Source organism: Rhinatrema bivittatum, chromosome 3, assembly GCF_901001135.1.
Source record: "Rhinatrema bivittatum chromosome 3, aRhiBiv1.1, whole genome shotgun sequence".
Classification (NCBI taxonomy): domain Eukaryota; kingdom Metazoa; phylum Chordata; class Amphibia; order Gymnophiona; family Rhinatrematidae; genus Rhinatrema; species Rhinatrema bivittatum.
This window is the reverse complement of record NC_042617.1, coordinates 111,284,223-111,302,797: the sequence shown is the minus strand read 5'-3', so window position 1 is coordinate 111,302,797 and position 18,575 is coordinate 111,284,223. Positions and strand designations below refer to the sequence as shown.

The following is an 18,575-nucleotide window of genomic DNA, read 5'->3' as shown; positions in this document are numbered from 1 at the left end:
TTTCATTTAACAATATTCTGTGTATATTTATATGAGGCAAATTAGCTGAACTGAAGAAATGGATCCATAGTTTTACTTCTTAAGGAACGTGTTCACAAGTACCTTTCTTCTAGTTTATAGAAATATTTACTCTTGTGTCTTAATAGTTCAATTCTCCAAGGCTACTGATAAAATATCCCAAGGGGTGTGTATGTGGAAAGGAGCAGTTAACGAAGTTTGAACTCACAAATGTCAGTTCTTAGACCTATAAATATATTTTGTACTGTGTATTTTTTTCAAATGACAATACATGATACATGCTTGATATATTTGAGATGATGTATTTGGCACAGTCTTTCTCCTGAAACCACTTTATGATACTGGAGACTAAACTACCATCTCTCCCAACAACAGGCTTACTGCACATCAAGGAGGCAAGCACTAAGGGGGGGCCACTTACAAACTGTGCGCAGAATTGTAAAGTCTGTAGTACTTTTCACCCATACGCTTTATTCCAATTTTTAAAGGGAACTACCGTAAGTTCCCTTTGAATATTGACTCAAGATAAAGAACATGCACAGACTTGCACCTGCTACTTGTGCAGGTGTTTTGTCCAGGAAAGTGTGGGTGTGTACTTTTGAAATTTGAAAAGCATGCATGTAAGAGCTAACTCCTCCCCCAGGAACTTCAGTTTCAGAACAAGCTAGCTTTGGGTGGATATGGGCTTCACACGAGGGACTGTTTTGATAACTCATGCAACTTGAAGAAGAATATGGCTTAGTTTAAAAAAAAACTCTTGAAAGATTTTTGTGTTTTTCGGTCTTGCAATCATGCACTTTTAAAGCTGGCATTTGTAAGGTCCCTACATTCTAAAAGATTCTAAAGAACAATTATATTGCTGTGTTTTATTTTAATTGCTTTGTATTACCGTTATGTTACAGATGCTTTTATGTGTGTGAATTTTGCAAGCTGCCCAGAACATGGGATGGCGCAGCATAGAAGTATTTTTTAAATAAAATAAATAAATTATAACAGGGCCTAGATTCACAGATATTAAGTGACTTTCCCATCTGTGTATGAAGCTCTCACTGATATATTTATATAGTTCATGATATTTATTGTCTATCATCTGAATTAAGTTACAGAATGGTCTTTATTTCATTATCTACCCATCTTCTACATGAACTTTGCCTCTGATTAAGTTTTATTTGATTGTGTTATTTTACGTATTTATCTGTGAAATTTGTATGAATGTCTGATTGGAATCTGCAATGAACTGTGCTTACTGGAATCTGAGGAACAAAAGATAAATGAATGCATGGCCTTCACTGGCTTTCCATCCATTTTATCATTGTATATAAGCTTTTTGGGGCAGCTTATTCCAAATTACATGCCTGCTTATTCCAGTTGGGGGCGGCTTATTCCAATAACATGGGCAAAGCACAGAAATAGTTGTTGTCTGGTATAGTGTAGGACAGACTGTATGTAAGCCTTTACTATATCAAAGCTTTTCTTCTACTATTAGTACTGTTGCTGTTTAGCATTTCTACAGTGCTACATGAAAACATGTAATAAAACTGCAGTGTTTTTAACTTTCAAAATGCATCTCCTGATCATTTTGTATATCTTGTCTATAGTGGGGACAAGGGGTTACCCAATGAGGGAAGATTTGTAAGGGATGGGAGCTGGGGACCGACAGCTGCTATTTTTTAAAACATTGCAATACATTTAGTACAGATACCCAAACGAGTGAGTCCCCGCCCCAACAAGCTTACAATCTAATCAAGACACACATACAGAGAAATAAGCTTCAGGAACTGTATTTATTACAATAAACATGGTTAAAATCTACAAGGCTATGATCAGACGGAACTAGATTTTAAGATTTATATTTCTGATTCTGTCTCTTCGTGTCACTCCTTGTGCCATTCTTAAAAACATCTCATTTCTGTTGTTGTTAGGGTCCGTTCATGGATTGATGTTAGAGTTCACGTTTGACACCAAAAACATAATGCTGAATAAAAATGGCCTTGAAAGATTGCCTTTGGTACTTCCAGGCAGGCATATGTTTGTGTTAGAGCAAGGAGGATACCATTTGTCCTAATACTTGATTTGCTTTAAGGCATCTTTGATTAATTTCTCTAACTTTCCATCTTCTTGTATGGTCATGCCAAGGTAGTTGAATGTATTAAGTTTATTGGAGTTGTTTCCTGTGTGTATCATTACATTCAAGTCTACCTTTTGCTTTCGTAATTACATAACTTCCATCCTACCTGCACCGATTCTTCTGCTCCTTACATCGATGAGTAAGAACACCTACACACAGCTGAAAGTCACCTAAAAGCGTAATTGCTTTCTTTATTATTTTTTATCATAATTAAGTATTAATTTAAGAGAAAGACCGTATAAAACGTATATGATTATCCTATGAATCATATAAATGGAAATTCCAATCCACTTTCCATATAGAATATATTATTGAAACATGTAACCGAAAAATTGATTGGCACCCTCTAGATAAATTTATAAACCAAACTTATGTACGTGCCTAATTGTAAACCGTTGTGATGGTGTATTACTGAACGACGGTATAGAAAAGTTTTTAAATAAATAAATAAATAAATAAATAAATAAAATTTCAACTTGTTCAGCTGGATCTGAAGTTCATTTTCCACTATCAAAGCTCTCTGATCAACACTGAAAATATTTTAGCGAATGCCCAATGAGTTGTCAATATTGCTTTTCTGTTTCCTTTCCCATCATGCTAATGCATCAGTTATGTTGTTGTAACCAGGTACCTCTGTGCTGGATTGGCTAGTGTCAAACAACTCCCTTAGAAATCGTCAGGAAGCTCTTCTGCTAGCATCCGCTTTACTAAATGAGGGTTACCTCCAGCCTGCTGATGATATATCTAAGAACGCTGCTGAAGGACTGGCAGAAACCACATTCCTTGACCTTCCGGATTCATATTATTACTTTGTGAGTGCTCATTTCTGTTGCCGGTAATGGTGACGATACAACCAAGTCAAGCCAAGAAAGGAAGCAGCCCTTTCAATTTTAAGTGGCAGTACTAGCAGTATTCTCTTGCTACCTCTTTTGGTAGTATTCTTAGGTCTCCCTCACTGTTTTTTTAAATTAATATATTTCTTTTACTTCTACACGTTCTGCGTGTCCTCACCCTGCTACCCTTATGTTCATTTGTTTAGCTGTTTGTGCTGTGTTCTACCTCATCTGCATTGTTGGGATGCTTGAATGGGGGTCTACAGAGAGTTAGCACAGCAGAACTCTCCTAATAGTTGAAAAGCCTAAGTAGGATGAAGTTTTACAATAATTTTAAAGCCACATCTCCTCAAGAATAAAATAAATATCAAGAGAAAAAGAGGGAACTTAATGATTTTGTGTTGTGACTACTGTCTAAAATTGCATAGAATGCCACTGTTTTATTCAAAGTTGACCGATAACCTTCTACCATAAAATTCTAATTTGGGGAACTGGCTTTTATTCAGTTTTATAATTTGTTTACACTTGTTGAAGTTAATTAAAAAAAATTAGTCTGAAATGTCAAGCCTGGTTTATTTAGTAATTGACAAAAACAAAAAGCTCTCCGACTGTTTTTCACAATATCAAATCCACAACCAAATCTAGAAGAGTATCGAGATTATATTTAGTAATTCAACAATAAGCAAGGAACAAGACCCTTTTTCTAAATACCAGTAAAGTGATGGCTTGGTTTCCTTTTCACACATGAATTACTGAGCTAGTATCCCCATTTTATCCCAAATTTACAACATTAAAATTAAGATGGCCAGCAAAATATTGGAGAAACATAACATAAAGAGGGTCATTTTCATACTCCCCATGGAACATGAAGGCTTAGGAGTAGTTTGTACCTGTGGGTCTGCAAGCTCATTTTGCTTACAAGAAAACATAGCACAATAAGATACAAACAACAGTTGGTGGTAAAAGGCCACTACTGTATTCGAGAAAGTACCCGAGGCACACCTAAAGCTTTCCCCCTTCCACTCAGTCTGGTTTATCCACCATGCCTCAGCAAGATACCACTCGACCTATAGGCAATAATAAAGATCAGGCGCCCACCACAGCCACTGAGGCATAACCCACACCCCATAGTGCAATTCAGCTTCCATCAGTCTGAACACCGAAGATCCAATACAATTGAAATACCAGCTCGGGTGACCCGAGCTGCAACATAAAAAACAACCAATCTTTAAACAAAGAACACAGCACATGCATTGGACAGGAGGGAAAAATACCCAGGAGGAAAAAGCAGGGCTGTAGGGATGGCATCAATCCGACTTATATGCACTCTCCTGCAGCAGCCCACCTATCCCTTGGCTCAGGTCACCTCCAGGTCCTGCAGGGCTTAAAAGTGCAGAAGGTCCAAAAGAACTCCACTCCCACCACCCTTCCCCGACCCACCTCCTTCCCCTCTACCCTATCAACTGACAGCATGAGGCTTTGACTCTTTTTAAAATTAGAACTAGGCGGGGGTGAAAACAAAGGTCCGGTCGCAGAGTAGTCCCAGCCAGGGCCCACAATATCTCAGGCCACCCTGAGACAATCTGAGACAACTTTGTACCCATGGACTTTGTATTTGCTTTGAAACATGTGCAAAGAATCCCCGTTAAATTACTCGAAGGAATTTCAAAATGAAATCCGTACATATGCTTGCTTAGCCTGCCCCTTTTACCCACTTTGAGTGGGGGCAATATTCAAATGGGCTTTCTATTCAGGTAAACATAGATTTATCTGCATACAACGTTTTGAGAATCATCCTCAAGGTAATGCATTTCTTTAAAAAAAAAATGTAAACGTGTACATTGGGGTGGCCAACTCTGATCCTCAAGAGCCACAAACAGGCCTGGTTTTCAGAATATCCACAACAAATATGTATGAAGTATATTTGCAAACACTGCCTCCATTGTAAATACGTCTGCATATTCATTATCCTGAAAACCAGACCTGTTTGTAACTCTTGAGGATTGGAATTGGCTACCCTTGTTCTTCATGATTTCTGAACTGTGATCACCTGCTTGTTTAAACAGCCGGACAGTGGGTTCTTCTGTGATGGAAATTCCAGTGATGAGGATGTAATCCAGAAGGAAGAATTCCGGGGGACAATAGTCAAGCAGGGATGCTTGTTAAAACAGGTTAGTATATGTGTTTTGTGTGTGTGTGTGTGTGTTTATAATGAAACATTATAAGGCCAATTTACAAAGGGTTCAGGAGCCTAATATTGTGCGTTAGGCTCCTAAATTGGTCCTTTCGAACTTTTACTAGCATTGAGTTCCTAAATTTAGGCTCCTAGTTTTGCTAGGAGCCTAATTTAGGATCCTAAAAAGTGGGTGACTACAGAGGTGGAGTTAGGGTAGGGAAAAATATTAGGAGCCTAGTACAGATTTTAAGGACTAGGTACGTAATTTAAAGTCCTAAATCTAGGCAAATGAATAGCTGAAAATAGAAGACTGAACAGAGAAAGAGGAGCATGATTGGAAGAACTGTCAGAGACCATGAAAGTAGGCATGTCCACAGGACAGTGAAAAAAATAGGAAACACCAAATATCTTAAGTAGAAGATAAGGAGGAAAGAGATAAACACTAACCTGAAAACTGGAAGAGAAAATAGTTCTAGAGAATTAAATGCAGCGAAAATGTTGCTACTGAATGAGAATAACACGACCAATGCTCATTGCAGAAAATAATGAACTGACACATGCTGTATAGCTGTAGGAGTACAGGAACTGCCATGTGTACTCACATCTATAGGAAATTCCTGAAGAGCTCTGGAAACTCTGTCAAAACTGACACATAACAATGACATCACTCATTGTGTGACTACAATGAACTGCTTGTCTTCAGAGAATGGGAATTAAATGTAGCAGAAGGGATGACAGAATGGTTGCCGGGCCAGGCAATGAAAGCAGAGTGCAAGGTCAGGAAGGTTGGGGGTCTCCAACTAGGGGATATAAGGGCACGAAAGGCAGGGGAAACAGGGATGGGTGATGAAAGCAGAGGATATCAGAAGAGGAAAGGAAGGTGTAGTATGATACCGGGATGAGTAAGGAAGTTACTAGGCCAACAAGAGAAGAAGACGGCTGCAGGATCTTGGAGGAGAGGAGAAGACTGGGGATATCAGAGGAAGAGGGAAAAACCAGATACATTGTAGGAAGAGAAGGAAAACCAGGGATAGAGGGAGGGGAAAATAAGATCAGAGGGATGAGAGAGGGCATGAAACTAATATCTGTGAAAGGACAGCAAGGCTTACAATGGACCCAAGAAATAAAGGGAGTAGAAGGGAGGAGGAAGAAGAGGTGCTTGGTTTTCAGTCAATCATTTATTACTGAATGCAAATAAATCTGAGTTCTTATGAATAAAGGGGAGCATAGATTTACTGTCAGTGTCTTCTTTGTCAGTGAAAGTCAGTAAAAGGGACATTAGAGCAGTTGAGAAGGTAATGGACTTGGGAGTATTTGACCTTAATTTTTATTTAGGTTCACAAATTGCAGGGGTGTCACAGAGAGCTTGTTAGAAATTTCATCAGATGTACAAACTATGTCCCCTATTGAGTATGTCCTCGTTTCAGACTGCTGTTCAAGCATACGTCACTCCCTTGATTGATTACTACAATGCCTTGTTTTTGGGTTTGCTCAATTACAAATAGTTCAGGATATGGCGGCAAGAATTGTTTATGGTTGCCCTAGAAAAACTATTGTGTCTCCATTGTTGTGCCAGTATTTAAAAAGGGCTCCAGAGGTGATCCAGGAAACTAAAGACAAGTGAGTCTGACTTCAGTGCTGGGAAAAATCGTGGAAACTATTATAAAGAATAAAATCACAGAACATACAGATAGACATGGATAATGGGTCACAGCCAGACTGGATTTACCTAAGGGAAGTCTTGGCTCACAAATTTGCTAAATTTCTTTGAAGGGGTGAATAAGTATGTGGTTAAAGGTGAACTGGTAAATGTGGTATATTAGGATTTTCAGAAGGTGTTTGATAAGGTCCCTCATGAGAGGCTTCAAGAAAACTAAAAAGTCATGGGGTAGGAGAAGATGTCCTTTTGTGGATTGCAAGCTTGTTAAAAGACTAGAAACAGAGAGTAGGATTAAATGATCAGTTTTCACAGTGGAAAAAGGTAAAGAGTGGAGTGCCTCAGGGATCTGTACTTGGACCGGTGCTTTTCAATATATATATAAATGATCTCGAAAGAGGTACAATGAGTGAGGTGATCAGATTTGCAGATGACACAAAATTATTTAGAGAAGTTAAATCGCAAGTGGATTGTGATAAATTTCAGGAGAGCATTACGAGACTGGAAGATTGGGCATCCATATGGCAGATAAAATATAATGTGGACAAGTGCAAAGTGATGCATATAGGGAAAAATAACCCATGCTGTAGCTATACGATGTTAGGTTTCATTTTCGGAGTTACCACCCAGGAAAAAGAACTGGGTGTCATAGTTGATATTACATTGAAATCATTGGCTCTTTATGATGTGGCGGTCAAAAAAGCAAACACAACGTTAAGAATTATTAGGAAGGGAATGGCTAATAAAATGGAGGATGTCATAATGCTTCTGTATTAATTAGTGGTTAGACCACACCTTGAATACTGTGAACAATTTTGGTCATTGCATCTCAAAAAAGATATAGTTGCACTGGAGTAGGTGCAGAGAAGGGCAATCAAAATGATGAAGGGCATGGAACGGTTCCCCTATGAAGACAGGGTAAAAAGGTTTGGGCTGTTCAGCTTGGAGAAGAGGATATTATAGGGAGGATATTATAGAGATCTACATAATCATGAAAGGACTTGAATGGGTAAATGTGAAATGGTTATTTATTCTTTCAGATAATACAAGGATCGGGGGCACTCCATGAAGTTAGCAAGTAGCACATTTAAAACAAATTGTAGAAAATTCTTTTTCACTCAATGCACATTTAAGCTCTGGAATTCCTTGCCAGAGAATGTGGCTAAGGCAACTAGTGTAGCTGGGTTTAAAAAAGGTTTGTATAAGTTCTTGGAGGAGAAGTCCATAAACTGCTATTAATCAAAAGGGAATAGCTGCTGCTTGTTGATGGCATTAGTAGCTTGGGATCTTTTTGTTTGGGTACTTACCAGGTACTTGTGACTTGGATTGGCCATTGTTGGAGAAGGGATACTGGGCTTGATGGACCCTTGGTCTGACCCAGTGATGGCATATCTTCTGTTCTTATGATCTTATATTCAATTACATTGGCTTCCAGTGAAATGACAAATTCAGTTTAAAGTTCGGACATTGATTTTTAAGGCATTGAGAAGTAAAGGAGTGGGATATTTACAGCGAATGTTGAGACATTATTTCCCAAAAAGGAACTTGACATCGACAAAAGGTGTTCTCTTTAAGATTCCTTCAAGGAAGAAATTAGGTAAAGGAATTATTCTTAAGAGAATGTTTGCAGTTGGTGGTGCAGAGTTTTGGAATCTACTGCTTGGGAAAATTAATTTGGAAACAAACTATTTGCAGTTTAGAAAAAAAAGTAAAAACTTGCCTTTTTCCAAATGATGAAATTTGTCTAGTGAGTAAAACAGTAATGTGGAAGAAGTGAGAGGTGGAAATGTCATTTCTCCTTTATTTTATTTTATTTTGTTTAATTTTATGTTTAAAATGGTTTTAAATATGTTCTAAAATGTTTTAATTTAATTCTTAAATTTGTTGTAAACTGCCTTGAGCAGCTATATTGGTCATATTGGTGTGCTGTATATGAGTAATATATGAAATGAAATCACTTTTGCAACAATGATTACTCTAAAATAGACAAAAGTAGAACACTGGGCATCTAGGCTCAACTAGGCCCCCTGAAGTTCTATTTTGGATGTTGTGGGAGCACATTTCTGATATATAACTAGAAAAGGGAAGGGTAATGAATCACAATGATATACAATTAATTGCAAGTAGACTAGTGGAGGAGTGGCCTAGAGGTTAGAGAAGGGGGATAACCAAGGTTTCAAATCCTGCTGATGCTCCTTGTGACCTTGGACACGTCTACACTACATAGGGCCTTATTTACTAAGCTTTCTCCCCATAGATAAATAATAGGAGAAAAGCCTTAATTCATCAGGGCCTTAGACTGTGAGCCCTCTGGGGACAGGGAAGTATCTACTATACCTGAACATAATTCACCTTGAGCTGCCAATGAAAAGGTGTGAGCTAAATATAAATAAATGTGTTAAGAAACTTTTTTAAAAGTAATTTTTCAAAGACATATGTATGGATGCCATAATTGCACTTCAGTACTGAGAAACAAAACAGAACAACATATATAAAACTTCAGATCGTGAGTGAAGGGAGCAAATGTTACCATTTAAGATGGTGTCCGTCATGCCTATATTTTAGTTTAAAACAGACAGAAGTCTGTCAAATTCAATTCTATAAAAAATCACACATTTATCCCTCCTCATTTCACATCAATAAAAGTTCATAACACTCATTTCTTTGATGATCCATTCTGCCACTGTTTCACTGTAGTCTGAATCCTATTATTCATCTTCTTGTATCTTTCGCAGTAAAAATAGAAGCAGTTACTTCTTCTCTTTTTAACCTCAAGTAGAGGGTTGAAGCAGCATTGCTCTCAACTATTTTTAGATAATTCAGTTAATAATTAGAATAATAAAAATTCACATTCTTCAATAGGATTTTCCTATTTAGTCATACCATCGTGAATCTAACTAAATTGTGGGGCACTTCTGTGCAGAATCTCATGAGAAATGTATACATATGTCACATGGGTATATGCAAAATGTTAAGAGCCTAAAGGATATAAAAACTAAGATATTTGTATCAATGGCTTCTTTTTTTTTTTTTTTCAAATTATTTGCAAAGATGCTTTGAATGTAAATGCTCAAAATTAAAATAGTGTTAGCATCACCAATATTTTCCATAGCAATTTACAACCCCAGTCAATGTGGACATTTGAATTACAAGTTCAGCAATTTGTTGCTCCTCATAGTTCTGTTTGACTTTTTCTCTAGTTTACTTAGGGGCGGATTTTCAGAGCCCTGCTCGCCGGTGAGCCTATTTTACATAGGCCTACCGGCGCGCGCAGAGCCCCGGGACTCGCGTAAGTCCCGGGGTTCTCCGAGGGGGGCGTGTCGGGGGGCGGGCCCGGTCGTCGTGGCGTTTAGGGGGCGTGTCGGCAGTGTTTTGGGGGCGGGTATGGGGGCGTGGCTACGGCCCGGGGCTGTCCGGGGGCGTGGCCGCGCCCTCTGTACCCGCCCCCAGGTCGCGTCCCAGCGCGCAAGAGGCCCACTGGCGCGCGGGGATTTACGCCTCCCTCTGGGAGGCGTAAATCCCCCGACAAAGGTAAGGGGGGGGCATAGACAGGGCCGGGTGGGTGGGTTAGGTAGGGGAAGGGAGGGGAAGGTAAGGGGAGGGCAAAAGGAAGTTCCCTCCGAGGCCGCTCCGATTTCGGAGTGGCCTCGGAGGGAACGGGGGTAGGCTGCGCGGCTCGGCGCGCACCGGCTATACAAAATCAATAGCCTTGCGCGCGCCGATCCAGGTTTTTAGCAGATACGTGCGGCTCCGCGCATATCTACTAAAATCCAGCTTACTTTTGCTTGCGCCTGATGCGCCAGCAAAAGTAGGCCAATTCGCGCTATTTGAAAATCTACCCCACAGGGAATAGCCACTGCTATTAATTGCATTAGTAGCATGGGATCTTTTTAGTATTTGGGTGGTTGCCAGGTTCTTGTGGCCTGGTTTTGGCCTCTGTTGGAGAAACAGGATGCTTGGCTTGATGGACCCTTGGTCTGACCCAGCATGGCAATTTCTTATGTTCTTATGTTCTTATGATCTTAGATACATAAACAAGGCAAACTTGCTGTAGGATTTATCTTTCTGCTATAAATATAGCGGAATGATGAGCCGTGGCCAGAAAAGGGGCGGGGGGGGGGGGGGCGATAGAGTGCAGCCGGCAGCATCATGGCGGTGCATTTTTGCCCACTGCAGTTGCAGCTGTGCCACACACTATCGCCCCCATAGCCCCACTGCAAAAGGTGTTGTTATTTCTGGAGCTACTGCCGGCGAGAATATGTAAAACATCGCCCACATTGGTACCGGCATAAACATTTTTTTTACCCCACCCAAACCCCACTGTAACCCTGCCCCTTTCCCTCATTTAAATGTTAAAGTCGCGATGCAGTCATTATCGCATGCATTAGGGCGTTATCAAGTGCGACAATGTGCCCCAATGCACATGATAACGGCCCATCACTCTTTGAAAAATGACTCCCTTCCTTGGTTAGGCTCATGTTCCTGTTTAATTTCTTTTCATAGGGGCATCGGAGGAAAAATTGGAAAGTCCGAAAGTTCGTTTTAAGAGATGACCCTGCATACATGCACTACTATGATCCTGCTGGGGTGAGACTCATTTGCATCTAAAAACTTCCAAACAAGAACAAAAATCAAGCAGAGATTGATTGCCTAGATGCGCACTGTTAGCAAAGGCACAGTATTTCAGTTTTTAAGGATATTCTCTCTCTTAGCCACAATATAGAAGAACATAACTATGTGAGGACAATTTTCAAAGCCATGTGGGAAAAACACAATACACCCTCGATACAGCTAAAAGTAAGCACGTTGTTCCATAATGAACTATTTTTAGCCACATTGAGAAGAGGAATCTCTGGAAATGTGAGGAAACGTGCATGTGTAGACTGCATTTTCACATCTAGGTATGTACGTTTCCAATCTATGTGCACACTTTTCCAGCAAAATTCTGCTCATGCAGAAAGCAGGTGCAAGTGAGCGTGCATGCTTTGTACCCACGGCAAGTTTCAAAATAAAAGTCCAGGGGTACTTTCCCTTCAAAAATGAGTGCAAAGGCAGCGGGTAAAAAGTACCTATGGACTTTGCATCAATGTGGGCAGTTAGAAAATTTGCCCCTGCATGGATAATTTGGTTAAAGGAGACTTTAACCCTTCTGATTGCTTGCTCTAGGTCTAGTGCAGTCCTCATCTCCTTAACTCACGTCTATTTCAGTTTGAAACTTCTTTAGTACAGTTCTTATTTACTTCTCTCAGTAATGAGTTTGAAACCCATAGTTAAATAAATGTATCTGAAGTTCAAATGGAAGAGGTTTCAAACTCTTTTGTAGGCAAGTTACATGAGAACTGTACACGATTTTATTTCTTACAAGAGGGAAAGTCAGAATGCAATATAGAATGAGGTTTTGGAACCCCAGAATAGGCTTATTCTAGATCTAAAAGGTTTTTAAATGATCCAAAGGATGGAAAATATAGCTTTATTTTCCTATCTCCTCATACTGTATATGTTTTAATTTTGAAAACCGTGTAGGATTCAATAATGAAACAAATCCACTAGATCCTAGTTCTTCCAGGAGGAAAGAACTTTGCATAATGGTGGCATTATTGTTCAGCGCACAAAAGTACATTTCGTACTCCCCCCACCCTAAACTATGAAGTCATTTATCATGCAACAGTTTGTTCCATTATAGAAATGTGGAAGTTTCATTTTAACCGGACAATTGGCCCAGCTCCAGGAAATTCTAAGGTGCAGGCGAGGGCTGTAGAATAGAAGTTGGATCCAAAAAACCTATGCTTTAAAAATTGAGTAAAATGGAATACTTTATTCAAGTGTTTCAGGGGGCTAGAGCATGCTTTTGATCTCACCAGGCATTGTTAACGTTTTCTTGTCGTCTTGTTGAACTGTGCAGCAAAGGATTTTGCCACAGAGCCATGGCATATAAACAAATCATAGTACTTGTGGGGTTTTTTTTTTATCAGCCATTTAAAAATAAGCAAATATACAATAGTGGTAGTGCCCAAACTATGAAAGCATAAGGATGTCAACTAAGACTGTAACATTTGCCAGCAGTGATGTTTAGGTCTGTAAATAGAACTGGAAAAGTGATGCCATTGAAGTCGAAGTGCTGGACTTTTGGACCAATGAAAATTGTCTTGTTTGGGCTTTCTACAGGGAGAGGATCCACTTGGTGCCATTCATTTGCGAGGTTGTGTAGTAACTGCAGTGGAGGACATATCTGATGGTAAGGGCAATCTTTGCAAACATGATCACAGTATTTGCTGTTTTCTGTACAAAAATAGCATTAGTCTGTTAATGTTATCAATTGGTAATGCATGGTGCCAAAAAAAGAAGAGGGCATCGGTAAACCAGATTATGGCATTTGCCCTTGAAATCTAGGTGCCTGCATAACCATGTAATGAAGCCAAAGCAAGTGCAGCGTTCCTTCACATGAACCAGCAGGCCTTTCTGGAGGCTTCAGGCTACGGGGGAAATTATCAAAATCCAACTACCCGGGCAGATTGGCTTTCTAAAAATTGCCCAGCCTTCATTGGGTAAACATGGGCATAGGAATCAACAACACGCATAGCTGTGACTTTATTTTTGGTCTTTAGTAAATTTGCCTCAGTTGTACAATTTAGCTTCTCGCTCCATTAAAAATGTTATCACCAGCTCATAAATGGCATGGTTCCAAGGAGCCCGCTGAAACCTAAGGAACTGCTCCTAAGGCTCCATTGCATACTATGAAAATTCTTAATGGAGCTGTGCTTCTGAATTGTTAGGCTTACATTTTCCTAAGGCAGGGAGAAGCATTACAGCCAGATCCACATTTCTGGTGTATTTTTTCACTTTCTTTCCAAATAGTTCTTTACTTTTACTAGTGCATTTCTCCCAGGCGTGAGGATTAAAAATAATTGATTGGATATTGAAAACCAAAGCAATGAGAAATTGGAGTAATCTTTAATGACATGAAAACAAGACATCTTAAAGTAGAGGACATGTTTCATACCATCCTCCCTGGTACCTTAGGGTTCCCAATTTTGACAGTAAAGTTTAAAAGGTTTGTGTCCAGAAGCCAGAAGGAGGGCAAAAGGTCTGGATTTAGCCCTGTAGCTGATGGTGTAAACACTCTCCTTCTCAACTCAGGTCCCGTTTCTCTTCTGAATCATTTGGCCATTATCTCGTTTTTCCTTCCCCCTCTGATCAACCCATTCTGTCTTGGGTCTTTGTTCCTCCCTCCTTCCCTGACCAATAGATGGAGTGTAGTACTGCTTGTAGCCTCCTCTGTCGGCTAGCCAAATGATTCTAGTTTAGACCACATGGGACTCCTTATCTCATTAACACAAAATCTAAAGAGCCCTGTGTGGTTTAAACCATGAGGCTGCCAGAGGAGGGCTACAAGTGGTAGAGTACCTTACTCCTCTTGTTGGCCAGGGAGGATTTGGTATCAGAGGGAGCAAGGAATCCTGAGAACCTGAAGTAGGATGGGATGAGGAGATAGGAGGACCCAAGGTGTGGGGAGTGAAAATGACTATGGATGAAATGGAGTAGGGAGAGAGCAGTGAGAATAACCTTGGATGGGGTGGGGAAAGAGGAGAGAGAAAGAAACATGGTAGAGAGAGCAAAAATAACCTGGGATGCAGGAGGGATAGAGAAGAGAGAAAGTGAGGACCCAGGATTGAGCTGGGAAAAGGGAAGGAGAGGGGCACCCAGTATCAAATGAGGGATCAAGCTTATGGATAGGAGAGTAGGGATCAAACTGGGTGAAGGAGAGAGAAATGAAGGAGGTGGGAAGGATGGGAGAAATGGAGATGGAGGGATGGGACAGAAGCAGAGAAATGGACATAGAGAAGGAAAGCTAGCAGTTGAAAAGAAGGGAGATGGATGGATCTGAATGAGGGAGAAAATGAGATGAGGAAATCAGAAAAGGGATGGAAGAGATATGGAAAGGAGATAGGAAGAGGTAAAGATGTGAGGAATAAGGAGAGGAAGGAGACAGATGGAGAAATAGAGATGGAGAGAGGAAAGAGGGAAGAAAGCTTGGATTGGCATAGAGAAAAAAAGCTGTAATACATGGACAAAAGAGGACAAGAAAGGAAGCATCAAGAAGTGAGGAGTGGGACAGAAACAGTAAGAGAAAACAGGCTGGAATGAAGAAAAACTGGGCTGAATAAGGGAGAAGAGGTATAAGAGTGAGAAAGGAAACTATCACAGTTCCTGGAGTCTGGGTAATCCACCATAGGAGCAATGCAGGACTGCAAGGCAAGACTCTGAGCTAAACAGCCTAGCCAGCCACCTCCCCTACAGGTTGAGCCCTAGGGTTCTAGGTCTTTGCAGCAGCAGTACATCATGGTGAGTCCGAACAGTCTAGAACAAGGCTGGAGAGGCTGCAGCAAGGCTGAACAAGCAAAGCTGGAGGTGGGAATCTAGAACGCTGGCAAAGTTGGATGAGGCAAGGTTGGAAGGCTGGACTGGTACTGTGGACAGAGACAGGCTGGAGTAGGGTTAGACTGGATACTGGAGCTGGAGACTGGACAAGGGCTGGAGGCAGTATACAGACACAGACAGGGCAAGGATCCTGGGCATGAATTGGGGCAGGGGCAAGGCAAAGAAGAACAAGGCAGGGATAGGATACTAGGCAGGGCAGGTCAAGACCAACCAAATACAGGATTGGACATAGCAGACAGGACAGGACTAGATAAGGAGTAGGCAAGACAACACAGAACAAGAAACATAAAAGCCCGAAGGCAGCAAGGCTGGAGGCTAAAAGGCTACTAGGCTATAGGCCTGAAGGCCCCTAGGTATAGAGAGACCTGGATAGGCCACAAGACAAGATACAAGAAAACAGAGTAGTCCTGAAGGCCAGAAGGCAAAGCAAGGCAATGCAAAGCCTAAAGTAGGCCACAAGGCACAGAGTAGAATACAAGAAGGCCTGGATGCCATAAGGCAAGGTACAAGACAAGAGTGGCCAAGTCAAAGAGCCATGGGTGATTCTATGAAGAGGCAAAGGTGTACTGACAAGACTCGGTTACATAGGGCTGGAGCTTGGGTGGGGCGAGAACAGCGAGAAGGAGCTTAGCAAGGTTGGTGGTAAAGCTCGCTGAAGGCCTGTGCAGGTGAGGAGGAGTAATAGCAGGCAAGACAAGATTATGGAGAGGCTGCATGGCAGGCAAATATGTGACAAAAAAGTGATGACTGGGAGAGACAGAGAGACAGATGGAGGAGTGAAAAATGAAGAGTGATGGACATAGCTGGGAGAGGCAGAAAGAGGGAGATGAAGGCTTGGAGGGGGGAGGGAAAGTGGATGGCTGAGACTGTAGATGAAAGTCAGTTGGAGAAAGGGAAGTGGAGAAATGAAGTAGGGGAAATATGGAGATGTGAAAAGGCAGTAATGTAGGGGAACGAAATGGAAAATGTGACATAAAAGAGATATTTCAAAGAGACAGAGAAAGGGAAAGATGGAGAAGGGAAAACAGATACAAAGAACGACTCCTCTATGAGAAAAGGCTAAAGAGGATAGGGCTGTTCAGTTTGGAGAAGAGACGACTGAGGTGGGATATGATAGAGGTCTACAAAATCATGAAAGGACTTGAACAGGTTAATATAAATCGAATATTTGCTCTCTCAGATAATAGAAGGACTAAAGGGCACTCCATGAAGTTAGTAAGTAGCTCATTTAAAACAAATTAAAGAAAATTCTTTTTCACTCAACACATAGTTAAGCTCTGGAAGTCATTGCCAGAGGATGTGGTTACAGCAGTTAGTGTAACTGGGTTTTAAAAAGGTTTGGATAAGTTCCTAGAGGAAAAATCCATAAACTGCTATTAATCAGTAAGGCATAATAGCTTGAGATTTAATTAATGTTTGGGTACATGCCAGGTACTTGTGTCTTGGATTGGCCACTGTTTGAAACAAGATGCTGAGCTTGATGGACCCTTGGTCTGACCCAGTATGGCATATCTTATGTTCTTATAAGCCAGCAAAGAAAGAAGGAGACAGACAAGATCACAGCAGAGACTGAAAGCCTATGCACTCCTATTCACGAAGGTGCATACTTACAACAGGTCCCTTAGGAAATAATGGGACCTGCGGTAAATCATGCATGTTTTGGCATGCTAATGCTTAATGCACTATTGTGAGTAAGGCTGATGCTGAGGAAAAGCATAACTAAGATGAAGAGAAATTTTATTTTCGGGTCAGATATTAGATTTTATTTTAGATTTTAAGGTAGTATGGGTTACATTTTCAATATGGTGCTTCACTACATAATTACAGACCTGTAGAAAGCAGTTTTCAAACATAAGGTGCCCATCTAATTTGAATATGAAAATCATGGTGTTATGCAGCTAACTAAATGAACATCCATGTAGGAGATGCAAAACGTGGGGTTTTCAGGGTTTAGCACCTTCTGTCTATGCATGCACCTTTTCAAAATATATGGCATGTGCATACACCTAATATATATTTCCATAACGCCTCTGAATGCCTCTTTTTTAGGCAACCAAGTTTGTGAGCATATGAATGTACACATGTAGTATTAGGTGATTAAATATCCACTTAAGTGCATTCAGCCATTCTACACATGTAACTCCTTATTTTCATACACAGATACAGGCTAAGCTTTTGGAAATGTACCCCTATGTCTATGTCCTTTTTTCATGTTGTCTCTTTTGTCCTCCTCCCCACCACCACACAGCATTTATCCTCTTAGGCCCATCACTGGACCAACTGCTACCCTGGGTAATCCAGGGGTTGCGATAGCCGTAGGCTAGCAGCCATGTAAAAACTTAGGGGAGCTGCTGTTGTTACAATAGCGGCAGAAAACGCTGGTACCCTCATACCCTGCTGAGATGCATTGATGTTCCCTGGGTCTGACACTCCAGCTGGCCTATTGTCTTTTCCACTCCTTCTGATGGCCCAGCACTGCTCAGCTGGCACAATTAACCTTTATCAGACCAAGTACTAGAAGTATACCCTGAATCCTGCTGATTTGCTGGCAGTGGCAGCCATCTTTCCTTCCTCCCTGGGCATGTGCATGCTACTTCCATAGCATGCCCAGGCCCCCTCAGCTTTGAATCCACATCCCCTGCATGATACCAGAGAGCACCGTCTATGACTGACACTGTAGGAACTTTTCTAAGCATGGTTTGGAGTCATGTAGCTTGTATTTCATGTTGGATAGTACAGTTTATTTTAAGAGTGGAAGTGACAGCAATAAAAGTTGTAGGAAGACGCTGTTGAAGATATTACACAGTATCTCCAAGTAGTCAGAATTTTCATGGTTGAAAGTTGGCAAACCTAGGTGGATTTTGTAAAGTGGAAGACATGGTTCAGTAGAATCTAGATAATGCAATGGAGCACTAAACATATGAAACTAAAAATTATAATTACTTTTTCCACTTTTATGTGCACCTGGATATTGTTCTTCTAGAGAGCAAAACTACTATTCTCTTAAGTTTGATCATTTTGTTTTTCCCCAACTCCAATCAGTGCCTGCCAGAGCAGCAGTCTCCAATAACGGGCCAGACATTGCTCGCTAACTTGAAGGATGGATGTAAGGCCTACTTTTAGACCAAAGCCATCAGCCATTTTTCAACAGTGCTGTTCCATTACTAACTTTATAATCTGGAAAAGATATGCTTGTGTAATATGAAGATATTGCACTCCTTTCTCAGTGTCCAGACACATTAACTCTGTATTGCTCAAGGAATTCATAGTCTGGGGAACCAGAAAACCAAATACAGATATTCTGTCAAACATAGGTATTCTAAA

General features: G+C 40.7%; 1 protein-coding gene across 1 annotated transcript in view; it reads left to right on the top strand.

Annotated features, from left to right (window-relative positions):
* Positions 1-18,575, top strand: part of PLEK (pleckstrin) — a 78,353-nt gene that overhangs the window by 57,874 nt on the left and 1,904 nt on the right. Inside the window, exons 5-8 of the mRNA XM_029593587.1 lie at positions 2,774-2,958; positions 5,046-5,150; positions 11,316-11,399; positions 12,978-13,047. Of these exons, the coding sequence (XP_029449447.1) occupies positions 2,774-2,958; positions 5,046-5,150; positions 11,316-11,399; positions 12,978-13,047 (444 nt within the window). The remainder of the gene's footprint in view (positions 1-2,773; positions 2,959-5,045; positions 5,151-11,315; positions 11,400-12,977; positions 13,048-18,575) is intronic.